The sequence below is a fragment of the Panicum hallii genome, chromosome 2 (assembly GCF_002211085.1).
Source record: "Panicum hallii strain FIL2 chromosome 2, PHallii_v3.1, whole genome shotgun sequence".
Lineage (NCBI taxonomy): Eukaryota > Viridiplantae > Streptophyta > Magnoliopsida > Poales > Poaceae > Panicum > Panicum hallii.
Genome location: NC_038043.1, coordinates 40751188 through 40771887, shown reverse-complemented (window position 1 = coordinate 40771887; position 20700 = coordinate 40751188). Strand labels below are relative to the sequence as shown.

At 45.6% G+C, this 20700-nt stretch overlaps 2 protein-coding genes across 5 annotated transcripts; both read right to left on the bottom strand.

Moving 5' to 3' along the window:
- Positions 1-224: 224 nt before the first annotated feature.
- LOC112880654 (CRM-domain containing factor CFM3, chloroplastic/mitochondrial-like) lies at positions 225-7098 on the bottom strand. 4 transcript variants are annotated; one of them, XR_003226415.1, is made up of 10 exons: positions 5843-7098; positions 5278-5749; positions 5054-5184; positions 4215-4565; positions 3911-4067; positions 3524-3816; positions 3370-3429; positions 3188-3277; positions 2775-2990; positions 225-759 (listed from the first exon to the last, which is right to left on the bottom strand). XR_003226415.1 is itself a non-coding variant. In XM_025945384.1 (9 exons), exons 1-9 carry the CDS (start codon positions 7058-7060, stop codon positions 2907-2909), a joined length of 2856 nt encoding a protein of 951 aa, XP_025801169.1. In that variant the 5' UTR covers positions 7061-7098; the 3' UTR covers positions 2400-2906. The 4 variants fall into 4 exon arrangements, 1 of the variants encoding a protein (XP_025801169.1); XR_003226416.1 differs by lacking the exon at positions 225-759 and adding an exon at positions 2403-2696; XR_003226414.1 differs by lacking the exon at positions 225-759 and adding an exon at positions 2403-2687.
- Positions 7099-8420: 1322 nt separating this feature from the next.
- On the bottom strand, positions 8421-13138 carry LOC112880488. Its single transcript, XM_025945124.1, has 3 exons — positions 12891-13138; positions 9678-12691; positions 8421-9279 (listed from the first exon to the last, which is right to left on the bottom strand). The coding sequence occupies exons 2-3, from the start codon at positions 12680-12682 to the stop codon at positions 8715-8717; spliced, it is 3570 nt and encodes a 1189-aa protein (XP_025800909.1). The 5' UTR covers positions 12683-12691; positions 12891-13138; the 3' UTR covers positions 8421-8714.
- Positions 13139-20700: the final 7562 nt, after the last annotated feature.

The window sequence follows — 20700 nt, the reverse complement described above, 5'->3', positions numbered from 1 at the left end:
CTCCCTATCTATATCTTTATCTATGTCTTTGCTTGAGTTTGAGGTTGAGTGACTTGTGTGTCACACTATCTTATTATTAATATTTGTCTTACCCTATTTATACAATAGAATACTCAACTAAGATATGATGAACCTGCTTATTCTATAACCGTCGTTTTCCCTGCGAAAATATAAATACAATATCTAAGGTTATTTATGGATAAAATATTACAATGGTATTCGGCACGTTTGTGAATTTATATATGACATAAAAAATACCGTACAGAAAACCTATTGCTAGGCATTAACGATCATAGTGACGACGCTAACAAAGGTCAAAACTCGTTACATGGGCTGGATCAATAACAGTAAAAGCCGTTAACACGATAGGCCCATGGGCCAGAACTCCGAAACCAGGCCGAAGCGGTACTGTAGCCGGTCTTGACAATGACTTCCACTGTTGGAGATCCGTACAAATAATTTTCCTCCGTCCGATTCGTTGCCTCCGCAATCCACGCCTCCACCTGCCGTACGCCTGCCGCCACCACCATTACTGCTGTTGCTCGGTGCCCACAACCGGGCGTCCGCGCGCTGCCGTTGGTGGCCCCAGCGCACGCCGCCGTCGAGGCTGCTGCTGGCCGCGCGCCCCTCGCCGCGGCTGCCCCGCGTGCCCCGTTGCTACTGGGGCTGTGCGCTGTCGCCGCGGCTGTCCAACTGCCGCCGCCCGCGCTCCTCTATCTGCGCCTCCGCCGCGCGCCGCCGCCATTGGCGGAGAAGCAGCTGTGAAGGATCCATATTTAGAAAAATGTTGGTTTAGGTATTGGTAAATGTCGAATGTTTTCTCTTGAGATGTTGAGATAGTTTGTAAAAAAAAGTATTGAATGTAGTACTTTCTCTAAAATGTTACAATGTTACAATGTGTTTTTGGAAAATGTTGAATCTATTATTTTCAAATGTGAAATTATTTTTCCATAAATGTTGAACCTAGTATTATAAAATATTAAAATTTAGATCTTTAATTTGCACTTAATGGGCTTTAAAGTTAAATTGCTTAACCGGCCTCCACAAGTTATATAGGAGTCCTCATGTGCCCGTGGATATCATGCGCAATGGAAGTGCTGTTCAGAGTTCACACAAGGGGGTGTTTGGATCCAAGCGCTAATATCCTAAAGTGCTAAAGTTTAGCACTATTACATCCCAAACATGAGTGTTAATGGAGTGGGCTAAACTTTAGCTAAGATTTAAAAATTTTAGCAAAAGATATAAGTGCTAATATATGTTAAAGTTGAGCACCTAATTTTAGCCCATGCAAACATGCTCTAAATTATACAAGTATATTGTTTCGAAACACAGTACGCAAAAGTTCACCTACATGCCCCTATGTTTACCCTTGAACCAGTCTCAGAGCGGATTTCATAAAGAATTTTATGGACATTAAATGTTGTACCATGTCAGCAAATTTGCTGACATAGTAGGATGATTATGAAGAGAGAAGAGGGAGAGAGTGATGAGATAGGAGTTTCATCACCATAACACTCCTCCGCTTTGGTTACCAAGTTTTCAGTTCTGGTAACTATGCGGTAAAACCATACACTGAAACTAGTCTTATAAATACAAATTATTCATTAAAAAAGATTAACATCAGATCAATGCAATGGCTAAGCTACACTTTGTATCTTTGCAATGTTTCTCTTCGTGAAATAAGTACATGTATTGCAAGCGATTACTCCACAAAGTCAGCCTATAAAGCTTTATTTATTGGGGCCATCCATTTCAATCCTTGGAATAGAATTTGGAAGAGCTGGACCTTGTGAAATGCAAGTTTTCCACACGGATAGTAGCTCATAAAAGATGCTGGACAATAGATCGACTGACAAGAAGAGAATTTCCTCATCCTACAAAGTGTCCACTGTGTGACCAGGCTGAAGAAACAATAGACCACCTACTTATTTTTTTTCCTTCACCCGTCAAATGTGGTTTAACATACTACAACAAGTTGGTCTAGAAGTCCTTGCCCCACATTTAAATGATCTGAGCTTTGAAGATTGGTGGGCTGGGGCAAGTAGCAGAGTTTCTGGTCACATACAAAAGGGGCTTAACGCCATCATTATCCTAGATGCCTGGTCCCTTTGGAAGCACCGTAACCATTGTGTTTTTTATGAACGCACTCCTAGCCTGATCAGGGTCGTCTCGGATTTCAAAGAAGCAGCGCAGCAATGGTCTGTAGCTGGGGGTCGAGGGAGTTTCTTATCTTATCGCCCTGGCTCCTACCATTTAGTCTGGTCCCGTGTTTTTGGTCCTGTTTTTTAGTGTTTAAGAGAGATAGCTTAGAGTGCTTTTTCCTGTAACCTTTTGTTCTGGGGCCTCTTTACCTCCATTTTTCTTCTTCTTAATATATTGATCCGCAGTTCTCTTGCGCGTTTGGGGGAAAAAATGCCTCTAGGCGCAGAACCTAGAGAACATACTTAGTCATCAATGAATGACTTACAGGAGCTGCTAAGTAAGATACAGGCAAGAGGAAGGAAGATTTTACAACTCGACAGTCAATGCTTCCACCAGCATAGATAGACAGCTTGGGCATATTTGATGGGGACCATATCTAATTGTAGAATGCGATGCCGGCAATAGACAACACAACCAGGGCAACTGCTTGCAAACAATGCGAGGGTGAAGTTCCAGCCTCATTTGGTTCCATCAAAGCAAGGTTGCTGTCAGGACTTAAAGAGTCACCATGTCTGGCTGTGTTGTAAGATGGACCTTAGATTTCACCTCACATTTAGGACCAGATGCTTTACCTGGATTGCAGCATTGCAGCCCTGCACATGGATATCTTCCTTGAATTTTGCAGCCATGCACAGGTACATCTTCCTTGAATTTTGCTTTCTCCTGGTCACGCTTTCGCACAAAAAGATTAAAACCACACTGGTTCAAAGATATTCATTGGAATCACCGTCAGCATCCTCTTCTTCGTCGCTGCTGTAAGTTTGTAAATAGGCCTCCTCCCCTTCATCCTGGAATCGAAGCATCTCCTATCAACTTTCAGTGGCAAGTAAAAGACCTTGAGATAAATATCTCAAGGAACATCTTAATTAAAAATAAAGCTATAACAAAATATCTTGCTGGTGGAAAAAGCAATCTCCGAGCTCATGCAGGAGGTTGTTTCTGCAATCTAAGTATTCGATGCTCTTGCCTCATATATTAGCCTTACCTCTACATCAACATCGTCCGATGAAAGGTCATCCTCAACTGTTTGAAGTAGCTTCGAATCCTCTTTTTCCTTGGCCGCCTTCATCTGTACCTGATGATGGTAAACATAGAAAAGGTATTATCACAAGTGAGTTGAACAAGAAAGTATAAGAAAACTCAGATCCAAGGAACTGAATGCCCTACAAGTTGCGTATTCAACTTCCAGATCTTGTTTTGCAGACTTGAGATATGATGCTTTAACGCCTGAAAATTCAGCCCATCCAGTGAATAAGAGGTAAATACAACTTACACAAAAAGGAAAAATGGAAGAGCAGAGTTCACAGTGCAGTGAAGTTACCTCCCGCCTTTGGAGCTCTATAGAACGCGCCAATGCTTGTCTCCTTGTTAATAGATTCCTAGGCTTCATGATTTCGGGTCGCCTGTAGTTTTTACCCCGGTAGAAAATGATTGCATATCCTTTAGTTGTCTTGTCAACTGAAATGAGAACACCTTCACTCTCAGCTTCTAGAGAGATTGCAATATGCTTCACTTGTGCAAAGCTCTTTCCCCTGACAATAATTTTAACCAATTCTCGATGCTTCCAATGCAAGTGCATGTTTTGCACAGTTCCATCAAAAACTTCTCGTCTGCCTGTGAAATTTTAGTAAATAGATGTGGATCACCAGATGTTCATCTCATGAATTCTAGTATATTGCAGCTGTATAGTGAGAAGCATCAGCAATACCAAGCATCAAAAAGGCCCTCATTTTGAGGCCAATTCTGCGAAATAGGAAACGCTCCTCATCTGTAACTGTTTCCAAATCAGTTGGAAGCTCTGCCGGAGAGAGAAATTCCTGAACTTTCGCTAAAGCCCTCTCTGCTTTTGCAACTTTTGTTTTTGCCTAAAAGTACAAAAAAATTAATATAAACATATAATTATTATGCTCAATAGTTGCAATAACATCTTCTAAATAGAGAGTGGAAATATATGAATGATGAAAATTGAAATATGGAAACTTTGTTCCAGGTAGAGATTTTGAAAAACATACTAAAATCAGTTTTCTCTTCAAGTTATTCAAAAGAGAAGTGTGCTTCATCAAAGCCAAACGCTTCATCTCCTCTTCCCTCTGCTTGTCATTAAGTGAGTCTCCCCATCGAGATTTTGCTTCTGTGGTTTCTGCAAGAGTGCCAGCAACTAGAGGGCCCTTCAATTCATTGGGGATGGTTGTAATTGAGGCTGATGCTTTAAGACGAGCCAGTTCTTCGTCGTCCTGTTGAGTAATGGATTGTTCTTGCTTCTCCACCAAGACCTGCCTTACTTTAGGTGTTATGAAATCATTGCCCCTGTAGAAGATAATGTATTCCTTATTCCTTGACAAGAGCACTCCTCCTGTCAATTTCTGCAAGTGTTTTATTACACAGACTCAAAACACGCACGGGGTGCAATATGCAGCAAGAATTCAATGACCAAAATTTGGAAGTTGATCATCAGCCATGTGTGGCAATCAATCAAAGTAGGTAATTAAATGATTCAGACAAACCAGAGGAGAAAATTAGCATGGAACAGCAAAAAATCATACCGCAAAAGATCAATCAGCGGATGGTCTACAGTGCTCTGTGCAAAATTGTGTCTCATTGCTTCCTCAGCAACCATACTTTTTCATGGCTAAGCATGAGACAAATCCTAGGATCCAATGGCCAGATGTTGGATCATTACAAGATAGTAGAGCAAGAGCAGAATAGATGCATATAAACGAACTTATATGATTTTAAGCAGGTAATCCTCATATACAGTTATTAGATTCAGAAGTTACTTAATCATACAATAAGCATGCAGCTGAGCTAACAGATAAAATGTGACATGTACTGAAACTTTATACAGCTTTACCTTGATTTCTTCTGCCATTCTGTCATTGCATGTGTTTGGGACCCCTCTCTTGATGGCAATCTTTGCAATAGCACTTTTCTCCCATAATTTAACCATAGCAGCAGCTAAGCCTTGGTGCTCTCTGTTTCTCCCTGTCCACCGACAAGTACATACAAAGGGTTCAAATGAATTGAAGATTGAGTAATATTTGGTAGAAGCAAGCAATTCAGATACAACTCCAATACCTAGAGCGAAATGAGGAGCAGTTTGCCTTGCAAGCCTACGTAGAGCTGTCATTTCCTTATCTCTTAGAGTGCTCTTAATCTTGTAGGGAAGTATTCTAAATGGTGGTTTGTAGCCAGGTACTACACCAGGAAGCAAGTCAGCATCAACAGGGATAGGGCTGCGACCAGACCAATCCTTGAACCGTGGTCCCAACTGATCCAAGAAGGCATCAATATCAAATGCTTGTGTGTCTTCTAGTTCTTGAGAGAAATTGCCACTAGATGTTGAGCGCTTCACACCATCTGCCCTTGACTTATGCGAGTTGTGACCTCCATGGATCGGTACAGCACTATTAGCATCAGCAACTTCCTTATCAGAATCAATTTCTGTAAATTTCGCATATGACTGCACACATTGAAGGTTGTAGTTCATTCCCCTATACAACACAACTGATCTCCCTGACCTCCATATAACAATTCCTCCAGTCCTATCCTGATTGACAAAAGCAAGATCATAAATGCAAACCATTTTTTATTGGATTGAAAAAATAGCTCATAAACATGAATGAACCATAAAATTAGGTACCTCTAGTAAATCATGAGCTCTCTTCATGTTCAGGCTCGGAGGGCCTTCAAACCTCATCTTGACAACCTCATCCACTTTCCATTTCCTGTGGATGTTCTCCACAATGTCCTGAGTAACCCCTCCTGGTCCAACCTTTATCCTCTCCTTCATCCTTAATGCCGCATCCCTGAGCCTCCGCAGCTCATGCTCTGGGATAGTCCTATCCGCCAGCTCAGTATTGCTGTGCCTCCCCACCTTGCCACCACCGAACACCTCATCATCTTCCTCCTCCCTTTCCCATGGTAGGAGCACAGGACCCAGCTTCTGGACGAAATCTTCCGCATTAGACTGTTCAATTGTGACATTTGGACTACTTTCCTCCATTGAACTCCTCAAGGTTTTAACAATGCTGTTTACACTGCCCCGCCTCATACTCGTATCAGACCCACCGACATTATAACCTCTGTCCACTACCAAATCCCTCCCATAGGAAGAATTCGCAGTCGGTACGACATAATCCTCATACCATTCCTCTTCTGAACTCTCATTAAGGAGCTCATCACCACGGTCCAGTTCCTCATCATCTCCTTCTGCCAAGCCCAGTTCATCATCAGAAATGTCATCCATGTCCACCCCTTCCTCCCCTTCAGCCACCGAACCGGAAACCCACTGCTCATTGGTTGATTCTTCACCGTGCATCCACGGCGCAGAGACTGGCTTGTTCCCAAGCAGATAGCTCGGCCGGAAATGTGGCCCATCGTCCTGGTCCTGCGCCGCTTCAGCCCGGACCGCTGCGGTGTCGCCCGCCCCTTTCTCTTCTCGCTCGCTGTCATCGCCGGAGGATCCGCCAGCGAAGTAGTCCACGATGGACCGCAACGTAGCGCTTGAGCCTCTTTCCCGGTCAGCCTGGTGCGGCGGCGGCGGCGGCGGCGACTGCTGCTCCCAGGGCACGGAGACACGCTTGGAGGGCGCCCTGGCGGACCAGCGTCGGAGGGCCTGATCCTCAAAGCTCGGCTTGAGTGGTCTCCTCTTCTTCTTACCCTTCCCTCCAACAGCGACGTCCGACGCCGCCGGCGAGGAGGTCGAGGGAGAAGACGCCGAAGCCGGAGGAGGGGAGGATAAGCTTGCGGTGTCGGTGGTGATCCTGGTGCATCTTACGCGGGGCAGCCTAGCTGATCGGGGAGCGGAGGGGAAGGGGGGCTTGGGTGAGAGGGCGGGAGGTGGCAACAGCAGCGCCATGGGAGTGGAGAGAGGAGCTTGCGAGGAAGGGAAGGAGATGCCGCCGAAGGGATAGGGAGGGCTTATCTGGCAGGCCTTGGGCTTTTTTGGGCCTTTATTGTGGTCTTGGGCTAGCCGTCCCCGGTTAAACTGGGAAAACCCAGAAGGCCAGAATCAGTCTGTCATGTTTTATTCCTTCTCAAAGGCACTAGGCTGTTTATAAAAAAAAAGGCACTAGGCTGTGCTAGGTTCAGACCCTATTTGGTTACCGTCCCATCACATTGAATATTTGATAATAATTAAAAGTATTAAATATAAATTAATTATAAAATCAATTGTATAAATGAAGACTAATTCACGAGACGAATCTATTAAGCCTAATTAGTCTATAATTTGATAATATTGTGCTACAGTAAATATGTGCTAATGATGGATTAATTATGCTTAATAGATTCGTCTCGTAAATTAGTCTCCATATATGCAATTGGTTTTATAGTTAGATCATATTTAGTCCCCTCTAATTGGCATATAAATATTCAACGTAACACGGGCTAAAAATAAATCAACGGATCCAAACACCCCCTCAGTCATTTGCCTGTTCCTAGCCCCTCCTGTTACCAATTGTGATTTGAACGTTTCCGTAGCATCATATAGTATGTATTCATCCACGGCTCCGCAGCTTGCTTGTTGCAAAAACTTGCTGCAAGTCTGGATGAAGATTTAGTGCAAGTCCGAGTAAGGATTTATGCCATTGCATTTTAGCCTGCCAGTGCACTCTGGCACTTGAAATCAAACTTTTTTTTTGCATATTCAATTGCCTGAACTGAATTTCTTCCACTTTTGCCTGCTGAATATTCAGAAAGAAATGTTCAATTGTTGCCGTTGCCTGTCTTACCTTGGTCCACTGTTGCTTGCTGAAGGTAGCGTCAGGTTCAGGTGAAGCAGTTCTTGTGTATATTCAGTTGAAATTATTGTCAGGTAGACCATTAGAACTAGACCATCAGGACCAGCCTGCTATATGGTTGATTCGTGAAATGATGATATTGCGATTATTTTTTTTAAAAAATACAATCCACAGAACACTATCAGTGTTCCCTACAAAAGGACAGGAGAAACCATGCTGCAGGACCACTAGAAACTTTCAGCTTGCCTAAGCTTCTAGATAATTCTTGCCAAGCGTCTTGCTTCCTACTTGTCTGTACATGGTAAAGATATCTTCAGGACGTGAAAACGATGCTAGTGACATACTGACATGTGTTGGAAGTGACCTGGTGGTATTTGATGTCTTCAGAAGATTGACAAAAATTAGTTTGATTTTAACAACGCACATGCAGTTAAGCTACTATGAAAAGATAACATTACAGCATGCTTACATCACCCGTCACTGCACAATTCTACCATGCATCATGTTGTTGAATATTTCAGACAACAGCATGCTTCATTGCATGTAAACTTCATTAAATGTTTAAAACCCAGTACAATGGACCTAAATATTTTCTACAAGATGACAGTGAGAGCAAATGCAGCTCGATCCCTACAAAATCGTCTCATTTTTATCTATGGGATACTTGTAAACATTACAAAGACCACAAGTACAAGATGAACTGATGAATAAAGGGTAAAGCGGTGCCATGGCACAAGAGTTCGCCACATAAAACGCTAACAGCAGTCTGTCTCAGTAGAGCCTGCCACAGCAATCAGAAGCGCCACAATAGCAATGTTTAACCTTCTCCTTGCCATTCTCGTCAAGGACCTGACCTACTGTATAATTATAATGGTAGGTCAGCTCTTGTAGTGGTGGGATATTCTCAACAGCAAAAAGCATGACATGCGGCATCCTCATGTCATCATGGTCCCAGAGAACATTTTGGGCATAGAGGTTCGGTGAACAACTATGGTTGATGAATCGTCCGACATTGCCGCACTCAGCTGCATCTATTGTAAAGCCCTCCATTGTCTTGGAGGACGAGGTAGAAGATTGTACACCAACGACCGACTTTAGCCCCTCCCAAAGTTCTTCATCATGGTAGTTACTACCAATATCAAATAGATACTCATCATTCTGTCTCTTTTCAGCTTCTTTATCTTCCAGGAGCTCGCCGGCATACTCGCATATGAAACTGCCTGAAGATATCGAACAGAGGGATCTTACACCCCAACCTGTCTTACCTGTCTTGAATATTTCTAGTGGAATTTTGACACCATGCTGACTCACCCTATTGTGGCATGTTGGCGGACACCTGCAAGTAGTGGTTGAAATTTTGGTTAGCTCACTTGCATATAAAGCTGGACTATTAACTAAGTTTGAAGCTAACTGTCTGGCATGCATCAATACGTTTGCTTGTTGTCAAGATCTAGCTAACTTCAGCAGAACTAAACTTTGTGAGAGAATCTTTCATATGTTCACCTTCTGCTGTTCCTAATGTTTCATAATATGTCTCATTCTCATCTGGATCTAAAACCAGCCATCAACCTTAACGTGACATCACATAGAAGTTTCAGGTGAATGGGAAAATTTCTCCTTGCTTGAAATTTAAATGTGTTAACTTCAAAACTCAAAAGAACTAAATAACAACAAATAAATATTATGTCAGGTTGACAGTTATTTAGGTTAATTAAAGTATTTGCACATCCATACCTGCATGACGGACCACACTCATATATGAGAGGGCTGGCCTCGACGATCGCACCATTGGAATTGAACAGGATTTCCCCTCCATTCTTCATTGCACAAGCACATGTAATAGAGTCCGAGCAGCCGTTTGTGCAGTCACAACCCTTTGGAGGTTCTTTCTCATACCAAGTTGGATATATGACTTTGTTGATGTATTTAAATGGTGCTGGCCTCATGTCATCAATTGTGTTGATGACACATATGGGTATTCTCTCGCTTCCTTCAGATATATCAGGCAAACAAAGACCTTCACGAACTTTGGACTTCCTTGTCGCCTTGACTGCGTGTAGGGCTAATTCTGGTTGCCCTGCAATCCTCTGTAACTTGTACTTGAAGACCCTCTCGCCTTTCAGGCCTTCTTGCCAGCATTCTACCACCTGATACAACCCATCATAAATAAATGTCGAAGTTTGCTTGCCTTTAGAAGGACTTACTTCACTTCTACTTTGACCTTTGAACCCATGAATCACTCTAACCAGGGTCTTGGTATCTATGCAATTTTTCAGGGCGAGATTACCCCTCTCAAGCTTTTGATCGTCTCCTTGTTTATTGCCGCCAGCCTTACCTCCGGAGCCAGTGTATATTAGTTCATCCGAGCTTGACAATTCATCAGGATAGCCTCCAGATGCAACAATACTTATAGCAATAGGAACACCATTCACCTTCGTAGTGTCAATACCTCCTTGATATGGGCGATGGAGACCAACCATTGACAACTCAACTCTAAAGTGAAATTCATCTCCAACTTCAACACCGGGAATATTGCCAACAATGGGCCCAGGCTTGTTATAGATAAGGTCTTTCTTTAAAGCCTTAATTGCTTCAAGGTCAGCCCTTCCGAGATCACGATTACCCTGTTCGATGAGTTGTGTAAGCTTTCGGTATGCTGCCTGGAACAATTGGAGCAACTTTCTAACTTTGCTTCGAGCATCTACATCATGGTCCCCAAGTTGCCTGTGGTGTGACCCGGAAGGAACAGACGGAGGAACCATGACACATATTTCTTGCTTTTCTCCACATGCAACTAGCGCCTTGGAGTTGTCGTCATCTTTCAAGTTAGAGTCGTCATCTTCCAAGTTACGGTCATCTTCCAAGTTAGGGTCGTCATTGTCCTCCATTGTCTCATCGTTGATCGATTCACGGGAGGCCACTTTTCCTGTAAGTAATTTTCTTGGAATAGCATCCTTTCCTTTAAGCTTGTTCCTAGTAGCAAGCGACTTGGAAGCACTAGCAATAGATTTTCTTCCTCGTATCCAAGGGCATCTGTCAGGAGCCATCAATGCTACAATTAGTTGGTCAGGGATAAGGTTCATATCACCACTTTCTTCGATTTCATTGGTTGCAACATGTTTTCCAAACTTGTTCAGCTTACGAGCAGATTTATTTTGCTTTATGTTCACATTTGAGCACACCACTTCCTTCTTAGTGCTCAAAGTCTTACTCTGCATCTTCCCACCAAGCAACGCCACATTCATCATGTCACTCTCCAACCTCTTTCCTTTTGTCTTTGCATCAATGGGATCGCTCAAAGGTGACTTAAGAGTACTTTCATGCAAGCTTCCTTCATTTTTATTTTTCATCTTATCATCCACCACTACTCGTGCTATCTGCCTCCCTTCATGTCGTGACAGTTTCCCCTTCATCTTGTCATCGGAACTATTCATCGGTGTAGATTTTGCATCAACATTTCTCTGCATGTTGCCATCTTGTTCAGTGCCTATAAAATCATCTAGAACTTGGTCCCTACTGTGAGCATTGCTATTTCCTTCGTCCACCATTTTCTTGCTTTCCATTTTCTCATTAGAGACATCTAGTGCTAATGTCGGAGAAGCAAACCCTCCTGAAACTGGAATTTCCGCCAAGGCATCACCATTGGTATCCTCATCTCCACTGCCTGTGGAAGTAAGAGCAGACCTCCCATAGCTAGGAGGAAATGTGCTTATGGGTTTGACATCCAAAACTTCTCTGTCTATGGCGGTAAGAGTGGCCCTCCCACAGCCAGGACGAAATGCGCGTGCAGGTGAGACCTCCAAAACTCCACTTTTTTTTGTTGTCACAGCAGTCCTCTCACAGCCAGGTGGAATTTTGCATATGGCTGCGACTGCCATCTTCTTAGGCGGCAGATTCACAGCAGACGTCAAGCATCTCTTCGCTCTGCTACCTGCAAATCCATTTTCCTTCCTCTCTGACTCACCACCACCTGCTCTGTTTCTCATCTCCATGACATCCCCATCACCAGCAACCTCCTCCCTCCCCACATCTCCCTCTGCCGCCAACAAACCACACCTCTCACCACCGTTCTGCGCAGAACTACCAGAACCAACAATGTCGCAACCATCCGGTACCGCCACCCCTGGTGCCATCACCTTGACCAACCTGTTCCCCTCCTGACCTTCCATTGCCGGCACGCCTGCATCATCCAGCAACTGTGTCTCTCCATTCTCACCCCTGTCTTCATCCACCCCTGCCTTCTCCAGGCCCGATTCAGGCAGGGTACGCTGGATGCCGCTGTTGGACGCAACAGGCGAAACAGGTGAAGGAGCAACCGTCTCACCCATCTTATTATGGCCCTGCCGAGGAGGTACGCCGTTTTGCACGGGGCCGAGCGCCGCCTCCACATTATCCAGACCCTGCTGCCGAAGAAGAGCGCCGTTCCGCGCCACAGGTGAAACGGCCGCCTCGTCCACCGCATCCGAGCCCTGCTGCCGAAGTAGGGAGCCGTTTTGAGCCGGAGGCGAAACGGCGGCGGGGTCGGCGACCACCTCGTCCGCTCCGCCGCCGAGGACGCGGGCGCCGCCAACCGCGCCATTCAAACCATCGCCTGCCGCGGGCGGGGGCGCGGGGGAACGGCCGCACCCGGACGACCAGGACCGCTTGGCGGAGGCCCTCCTATGCCTCAACCTGCGCGGCGACAGACCCGCCGCGGCCTCCGCGGGCGGCGCCGGCGGCTCCACGCCGACCCCCACCATCCTCAAAACCTGCAAAAATCCGGATCGCGATCAAAACAGGGGGGGGCAATGCCAATCGAACCGACGCGGCACCAATGAATCGCCGCAACCAAACCCTAGAATCCCCACCCCAACTAACAACAACTCCGCACCGGCCACGCCGGCGAACGCGGCGGGAGACCCCCGACAGGACGACCAGACCAGGAGGAGGGGCGCGCGAAGGTCTAACCTTTTTCCTTCCGAGACGCGCGGGCCGGCGCGGGCGTATGCTGCGGCGGCTGCCGGGGGGCGGAGCGGACCTGTCCGGGGAGGGAGGCTGGAGTGGAGACGGAGAGAGCAGGGGAAGAGGCGACGGACGGTGACGAGCGCGGGGGAAGTCTGCGCGGTGCGCCACGCCCCCACGCCCCCACGCGCGGGCGCTTCGGTTTCGTGGGGGTCGTGCAGCTGCTGCAGCACAGAGGGGGGAGAGGCGCTCGCTGTCTGCCTTTCCCCGAGGAAACTGGGAGCCTGGGAATCTGAAAAAAAAAAAACACGCGTCAGACATCAGTGTGGTCTCTTAATGACGGTAATATTCATTAATCTGGAGGGTGCATGTGCATATGCAATCTTTTTTTTATACCTCGACCCTTCACCTACTCTTTGAATACAAGGCGTAGTATCTGAACTCGAGCGCAAACTGACACCAGCACTCGCACGAACCCACTCACATAAACGCGGTATGCATGCTAGACCTACATATATACCCATAAGCTCCACATGGTTTAGATATATTCGAAGTTAACAACTGGCGTCGTCCGCATTATTGTGGTGCATCCAAATGTGAGGCTGTAATAGAAAAGCTAGGGAATAAATTCAAAAACTCACACCGAGCAGCACTCGAACACGGGTGGCAAGCGCTAAGCGGGGTTGCGGTTATATATCATCCGAGATGACAATTTTACCGACCATCACTTACAAACTCCTCCACCAACTATATTTCATGAGCCGTCAGCCTAACAGGCCGGTGCATGAACTGTTTGCTCGTACAGCTCACTCTGGGGTTAAAAAAAATCTATCTACCGTATCTAACCATGACCACATGTAGCGCTGCACAGTATGAAAACGGTGTGTTAGCAAAGTAAAAATTATAAAATTATGACTCCACGTGCTCAGGACATTTAATATAAAAAAATTATAAATTTCAAACCGAGTATCTAAATTAAATTTTAATTTCACATAATATTTCTTACAACGAGATTTTCGAATCAAGACCACACTTGACTATATTCGGAATAATTAATTTTAACTATTGTGAATAAGATTAGAACAAATAATTATGTAATAAGAACAAAATGATTAAACAAGAAAAATAAAAAAGTTGCACATTCAGAATATTTGAAAACTAAATATCGCAAACAAATAAGTTCACGTCACGGAAAAATTTAGTCTAAATCGAACAAATAATCTAATATCACGAACAAATTAGTCTACAAAATAAATAAAATGTTATTTTTATATCAAGAACAAATGTGTCCCAACACGAATAAATTATCCTTACACATGAACAAATTATTCTTATAGATGAACAAAAGGGAAAACGACGAAAATTAGAAAAAAAATGTACAGAATATTTATGAAAACTAAATAAAAATAAATAACTAAATATAAAAATAGAAACCTAAAATAGAATAAAGCAGATAGTATACAAAAGAAAATAAAAAGGAAAAAATTACAAATAGGCTGTTAGACCCGGGGTCACGGAAGTACGCACATGGCTTACATCTTACAGGATAAGGGGTGGGACATGGTCCACGTTCTACACCAGTTATAACTACTCGTAGCATAGTAAGACTACTCATACGGTAATAAAACTAGTCGGAGACAGTAGGAAACTATCCGAAAAATACTCGGGGAGGACTCCTAAATTTGTATCCGACTAGAACTTCCATGTAACCCTGTTCCCCCCAGACTATATAAGGGCGGAAAGGACCCCCTCCAAATAGGAGATCACCCGATCATCACTTAAGGCAATACAAACCACACAGGACGTAGGGTATTACGCTTTTGGCGGCTCGAACCTATCTAAATCTTGTGTTCCTTTGCACCTTCGAGTTCCTGATCTCGGCGACACCCTAGGATACCCCCGAGGTGGTGAGTTTGTAGGTAAGGTGTTGCCGAGATCAGGAACTCGAATGTGCAAAGGAGGACCAAGGAATACCCCTAAGGTGGTGAGTTTGCAAAGGAACACAAGGTTTAGACAGGTTCGGACCGCTGAGAGCGTAATACCCTACATCATGTGCGGTTTGTATTGCCTTTGATGATGATTGTCCCTGAGGGGGTCCCTGTCCATCCTTATATGGTCTGGGGGATAGATTTACATGGAAGTCCTAGTCGGGTACAGGCCCAGGAGTCCTACCCGAATACTTCTTGGGTAGTTTCCTACCGTGTTCGACTAGTTTCACTACTGTACGAGCAATCCTACTGCATTACGAGTAGTTACAACAGATGTAGCGTGTGGGCCATATCCATCCCGTATCCTAAGAGAAGTATGCCACGTGTACAGCCCCGTGTACTCGGGTCTGACTAGCCCCCGTGCTCTTCGTAGCCAAGTACTGTAGGCATCCGAGTACTTTTGAAGGCGTCTTCGAGTTCTCCTGAACTTCATCTTGAAGGTGTCCTCCGAGTACTTCCTTGGCTACATCGAGGCTGTGAGGTGCTAATGCTCTGAGTAGTTGTCCAGTCTTCTTTATATGGGGTTCGATTATACTCGCACTCCATATGGAGTTGCTCTCGAGCCTTAGGTTGACTCATAGAATCAGGTTGAGGGTTAATTTAGTCTTCAGTCTTCTGTCCTTATTCCATCAGATTTGAAAACTAAGTCGCTGATGATACGTACCCTGCAGCCCCCGAGTCTTGAATCCAAATTCCCAGGTTTTGGAATAAAGGATCCAAGAATCGTGGCATGCAATATATGACGGTAAAGATTTGATGGTGAATATGGGCAAATTGATGCAATAAATTTGAAAACCTCTTTTTTGGGATGAATTTTCTGAAAAAATGGTTAAACAAATACCATCCCAAAAAGCACCCAAAATTACCTCTCATATCAACTTTTGTATCCTGAGCCAATGACTAAATAAGTCCTCTGGGTAATAATTTGAACAAACCCCTTATTTCGGAACAAAATCTCTGAAATAATGGTTAACAGACATCTACTCAAGATAAATCTTAAAAAGCCTCTTGGATCGGGTATTGTCGAATAGTTGTACAGCATCCAGCATGTAAGCATGAGAGTTATCCCTTGAGGCACGCTGAGTGCCTTGTCCCATCAAGCCCCCGAGCCAGGAGCCAGATGATAAGCATAAAGTAGTTGTAGCAGAACGGTGGTGCTAGCCCCCGAGTCCAGCCATTGGCAAATAGCCACTGAATCTTGAATAGTCGATGAAACCATCTAGTCGGAGTCGATCCCGGCTAGGATTGTAGTCAAGATGAGTAGTCGAAATAGTCGAACATATGTAGAACTAGTCGTAAACTAGTAAACTTCTTGTCATGGGAGCGAGGCCCCTTCAATAACATAGTGTACTAGTCGAAAACAAGTAATGTGTTACTGAAAAATAAGGGAGCAAGGCCCCTTCAGCAAACTTGCACGTAGTACCAGTCGTAAACCAGTAGAACGGTATTATACTAGAAGTATGAGGATAATGCCCCTTTAGTAACCCAAGAGACTAGTCGGAAACTAGTAATTAGTTACTGGAAATAAAGGAGCGAGCCCCCTTCAGTAAACTTGCGCGTAGTACCAGTCGTGAACTAGTAAAATGGAGTTGTACTAGAAGTGTGAATCTCCAGGCATCAATAGAAGATGTCCCCAGTTGATCAAGGATGAAACCGACGTAGATGTTTAATATTCCAAGAATTTGGTACCTCGTGGCCATCAGGGTACTATAATCAATAAGATCCAGGGCCTGTAACCTTATGCACGATGAAAGGCCCTTCCCATCGTGAGTTAAGCTTGTGTAGCCCAATATCATCTTGGATTCATCGAAGGACCATATCTCCAACATTGAAAGAGCATCGTTGAACGTTTCTGTCGTGGTAACAATGAACGCCTTGCAAGTAACGGGCCGACTGGAACAAGACATTGCATCTGATTTCCTCAGCTGAGCCAAGCTCAAGATGTCGTGCGGTGTCAGCCTAACCTTCTTCAAACATCTCCGGTCGTGGAGACTTCCACATCACGTCAGCTGGTAATATAGCTTCATACCCGTATACGAGAAAGAAAGGTGACTATCCTGTGACTTTGCTTGGTTGTGTGTGAAGCCCCCAGACTACTAATGAGATCTCATCGATCCACTTGCCGCCTTTTTGCTGTTCTCGTTATAGAGTCGTTTCGTCAATCTATCAAGAATCAAGCCGTTGGCGTGCTCAACCTGGCTATTGGCCCGCGGGTGAGCCACTGAAACATATTTGACTTCAATGGAACTGCGTTCAAAAAAGTCCCAGAACTGATGCGAGTGGAAATTGGATCTCAGATCTGTAATGATAGTGTTGGGGAAACCAAAGCGGTGTAAGATGTCGTAGATGAAAGTAACCACTCGATCCGTAGAGAGCGTTGCGATTAGCTTGTACTCGATTCACTTGGTAAACTTGTCGATGGCCACCAACACGTGGGTGAAACCTTCTGGCGCAGTTGTTAAGGGCCCTATCATGTCCAGGCCCCAACATGAAAACGGCCATGAAGGTGGTATGGTGATGAGGTTATGAGCCGAAACATGAGGCTTTTTGCCAAAGAATTGGCAATTGGTACACCGGCGAACGAGTGCTTCGGCATCTGCCAAAGCAGTCAGCCAGTAGAAACTAGATCGAAACGCCTTGCTAACGAGTATGCGGGAAGCTGCGTGGTTCCCGCACACGCCTTTGTGAATCTCCTGGAGTATTTCTTTGCCCTCCTCCTTGCTGACACACTTCATGACTATGTCTGATGCTGATCCACGCTTGTACAGGTTACCCCCGACTAAAACATACCCTTTGCTACGTCTTAGGATGCGAGTAGCTTCAGCACTCTTTAGGTCGACACCGTGGGGTAGTTTGTGCTCCTGGATGTAGTCGATGAAGGCCACCCTCCAGTCGACCTCGATCATCAAGACCTGTCGGTCGGGTTCCTTTGGACCTTGAGCGATGGAACTTGAGTCTGGTGCCCTGACGGAAGGGTGATGCAACTGGTGAACGAAAACTCCCGGTGGGGCATTAGCTCAATCAGAACCCAATTTGGAGACCACATCCGCGCCCACATTGTTGTCGCGAATCACATGGTGAATTTCCAACCCCGAGAACTTGTTCTTGAGCTTGTGTATTTCCATAACATAGGCGTCCATGGTGTCCTTGTTGATGTCCGACTCCTTGTTGACTTGTTGAACCACCAGTAAGGAATCACCGTAGACGAGTAGTCGCTTGATGTCCTGGGAGACTGTCAGGTGTAGCCCGTGCAATAACGCCTCGTACTCGGCTTTGTTGTTAGAGACCTCAAATAGTATTTGAAACACATACTTGAGCTGTTCTCCTCTCGGGCTGATGAAAAGTACTCCTGCACCACCGCCACCGAGCTTGAGTGAGCCGTCAAAGTACATGACCCAATGCTCTGGCTGATTGGTTGGGGCTTCCACTTGATTTTCTCGCCACTCCGCCATGAAATTGACTAGTGCCTGCAACTTGATGGCTGTCTGGGCTTGAAGTTGAGTGTGAGGGCTCCCAGCTCTACGGCCCACTTGAAGATGCGCCCAGTAGTGTCCCGATTGTGGAGGATATCCGCCAATGTGAAGTTGGAGACCACCAGGATATTGTATGCATCAAAGTAGTGGTGGAGCTTTGTGGAAGTGATGAGTATACCGTAAAGAATTTTTTGAATCATTGGGTAACGAACCTTAGATTCAGAGAGGACTTCGCTAATGAAGTAAACTGGCCTTCCTTCTAGCGTTCCACCACAATTGCCGTGCTGACAACGTGAGTAATCGCGGCGATGTAGAGTAGCAGATTCTCACCTGGTTTGGGAGCCGTCAGGATGGGTGGCGACTGCAAATGGTGATTGAGATCTTGCAGCGCCTGGTTTGTCTCCTCGGTCCACTGGAACTTGTCGTGGAGTTTGAGCAATTTGAAGAAAGGTGGGCCCATTTCTCCAAGTTGGGAGATGAATAGATTCAAAGCTACAATGCAACCTGTGAGCTTCTGGACATCCTTGATCGTCCTTGGAGCGTCCATGGCTATGATTGCATTGATCTTCTCCGGGTTTGTTTCAATTCCTCAGTGACTAACAATGAACCCGAGTAGTTTTCCTTGTGGTACACCAAAGACGCACTTCGTCGGGTTAAGCTTCCATCAAAACTTCCGCAAGCTGTTGAATGTCTCCTCGAGATCAGTGATGAACTCGTTGTGGGATCTGGTCTTGATGGCCACGTCATCCACGTAAGCTTCAACGTTGCGGTGTAGCTAGTCTGCAAGGCATAGTTGGATGGCCCGTTAGTAGGTGGGTTCTACGTTCTTAACCCAAATGACATTGTAGTGTATGTGTATGCTCCGAAGGGGGTGATGAACACTGTTTTGATCTGATCTTCCTCCTTGAGAGCTATCTGATGGTAGCCCGAGTAGCAGTCGAGGAAAGAGAGTAAGACGCAGCCAGCCGTAGAGTCGATGACTTGGTCGATGCGTGGGAGCGCGAAGGGGTTCTTCGAGCAATGTTTATTGAGATCAGTATAATTTATACACATCCTCCATTCATTATTATTCTTTTTCAATACTAGTACAAGGTTTGCTAACCACTCGGGGTGGTATACTTCTTTAATAAAACCAACCGCGAGTAGTTTTGCTAATTCTTTTTTTGATGGCCTCCCTCTTGTCGGGGGCGAAGCATCATAGTCGTTGCTTCTTCGGAGTGGCGTTAGGGTCGACATTTAGGCAGTGCTCGATCAACTCCTTAGGCACTCTTGGCATATCCGCGGGTTTCCATGCGAATATGTCACGATTGACCCTGAGGAAGCTGACGAGTGCGCCTTCCTATTTGTCACCTAATCCACCCCCGATCAAAGAAATGTTGGACGGGTTGCCTTCTTGCAGCTGGATGGCCTTGATGCCGACGTTGCTGGGGTTGGGTTTAACCCTCGACTGGCTAGGCCGCTAGTTGGAGATCTCCATCTCTGAGTCGGTCAACTTCTGCGCGGCCGCGAGTACTTCTGCAGAGGGCTCTGACACGCGTGATGTTGTGGCGTACTTGATCGCCTCTTGGTCGCAGTCGTACGACTTCTTCAAGTTGCCACGGAGTGTGAGTACGCCTATCTTGCCTGGCATTTTAAGTAGCAGGTAGACGTAGTGGGGAACGGCCATAAATTTGGCTAGTGTCGGTCTGCCAAGGAGGGCATGGTATGACGGTCGAAATCCGCCACCTCAAACTTGATGTATTCGGTGCGGTAGTTGTCCTTCGTTCCAAAGGTGACTGGCAGGACCACTGATCCGAGTGGTGTAGCCGCGTTACCCGGGACAATACTGTAGAAAGGAGCTTTGCTGGGGCTGAGCATCTTGGAGATGTCCAATCCCATCTTCTTCAAAGTACTCGCGAAAAGCAAGTTGAGGCCGCTCCCTCCGTCGATGAGTACTCAGGTTAGCTGTGAGCCCGCCACGATAGGGTCTAGGATGAGCGGGAATTTTCCTGGCTCGAACAAGCTGGTCCATTGATCATCCCTAGAAAAGGAGGTCGAGACCTTGTTGTATCTCAGAGGCCTTGTCGTGGTTGGCTCCATAGAGAGTATTTCATGCAAGGTTAACTTCTACGCGTGCTTGGAGGGGAATCCTCCGTCTCTACCAAAGATGATGTTGACAACGTTCTTCAGGTCATGGAAGTCTTGAGCCTCCAGCTTGTCACCTCCCTCATCATCCTCCTGGTCCTTTCGCTTTCCTCCTTGAGGGAGGGGTGGTGCATTGAGTGACTTGCGGATGGTGATGCACTCGAAGAGCGTGTGTTGCGACTTCGGGTGTATCGGACACTGTTTATGCATGACTTGCTCGTACTCCGAGTG

What these genes read in the sequence shown, in the direction of transcription:
- LOC112880654 (XM_025945384.1), bottom strand. Translation starts at nt 7,060, where the DNA reads ATGGCGCTGCTGTTGCCACCTCCCGCCCTCTCACCCAAGCCCCCCTTC. An exon ending in GAATGGCAGAAGAAATCAAG is followed by an intron (nt 4,566 to 5,053) that starts GTAAAGCTGTAT and finishes AAACACTTGCAG; the next exon opens with AAATTGACAGGAGGAGTGCT. An exon ending in GGAAGTTGAATACGCAACTT is followed by an intron (nt 3,278 to 3,369) that starts GTAGGGCATTCA and finishes TACCATCATCAG; the next exon opens with GTACAGATGAAGGCGGCCAA.
- LOC112880488 (XM_025945124.1), bottom strand. Translation starts at nt 12,682, where the DNA reads ATGGTGGGGGTCGGCGTGGAGCCGCCGGCGCCGCCCGCGGAGGCCGCG. An exon ending in GAGTGTGGTCCGTCATGCAG is followed by an intron (nt 9,280 to 9,677) that starts GTATGGATGTGC and finishes CACTACTTGCAG; the next exon opens with GTGTCCGCCAACATGCCACA.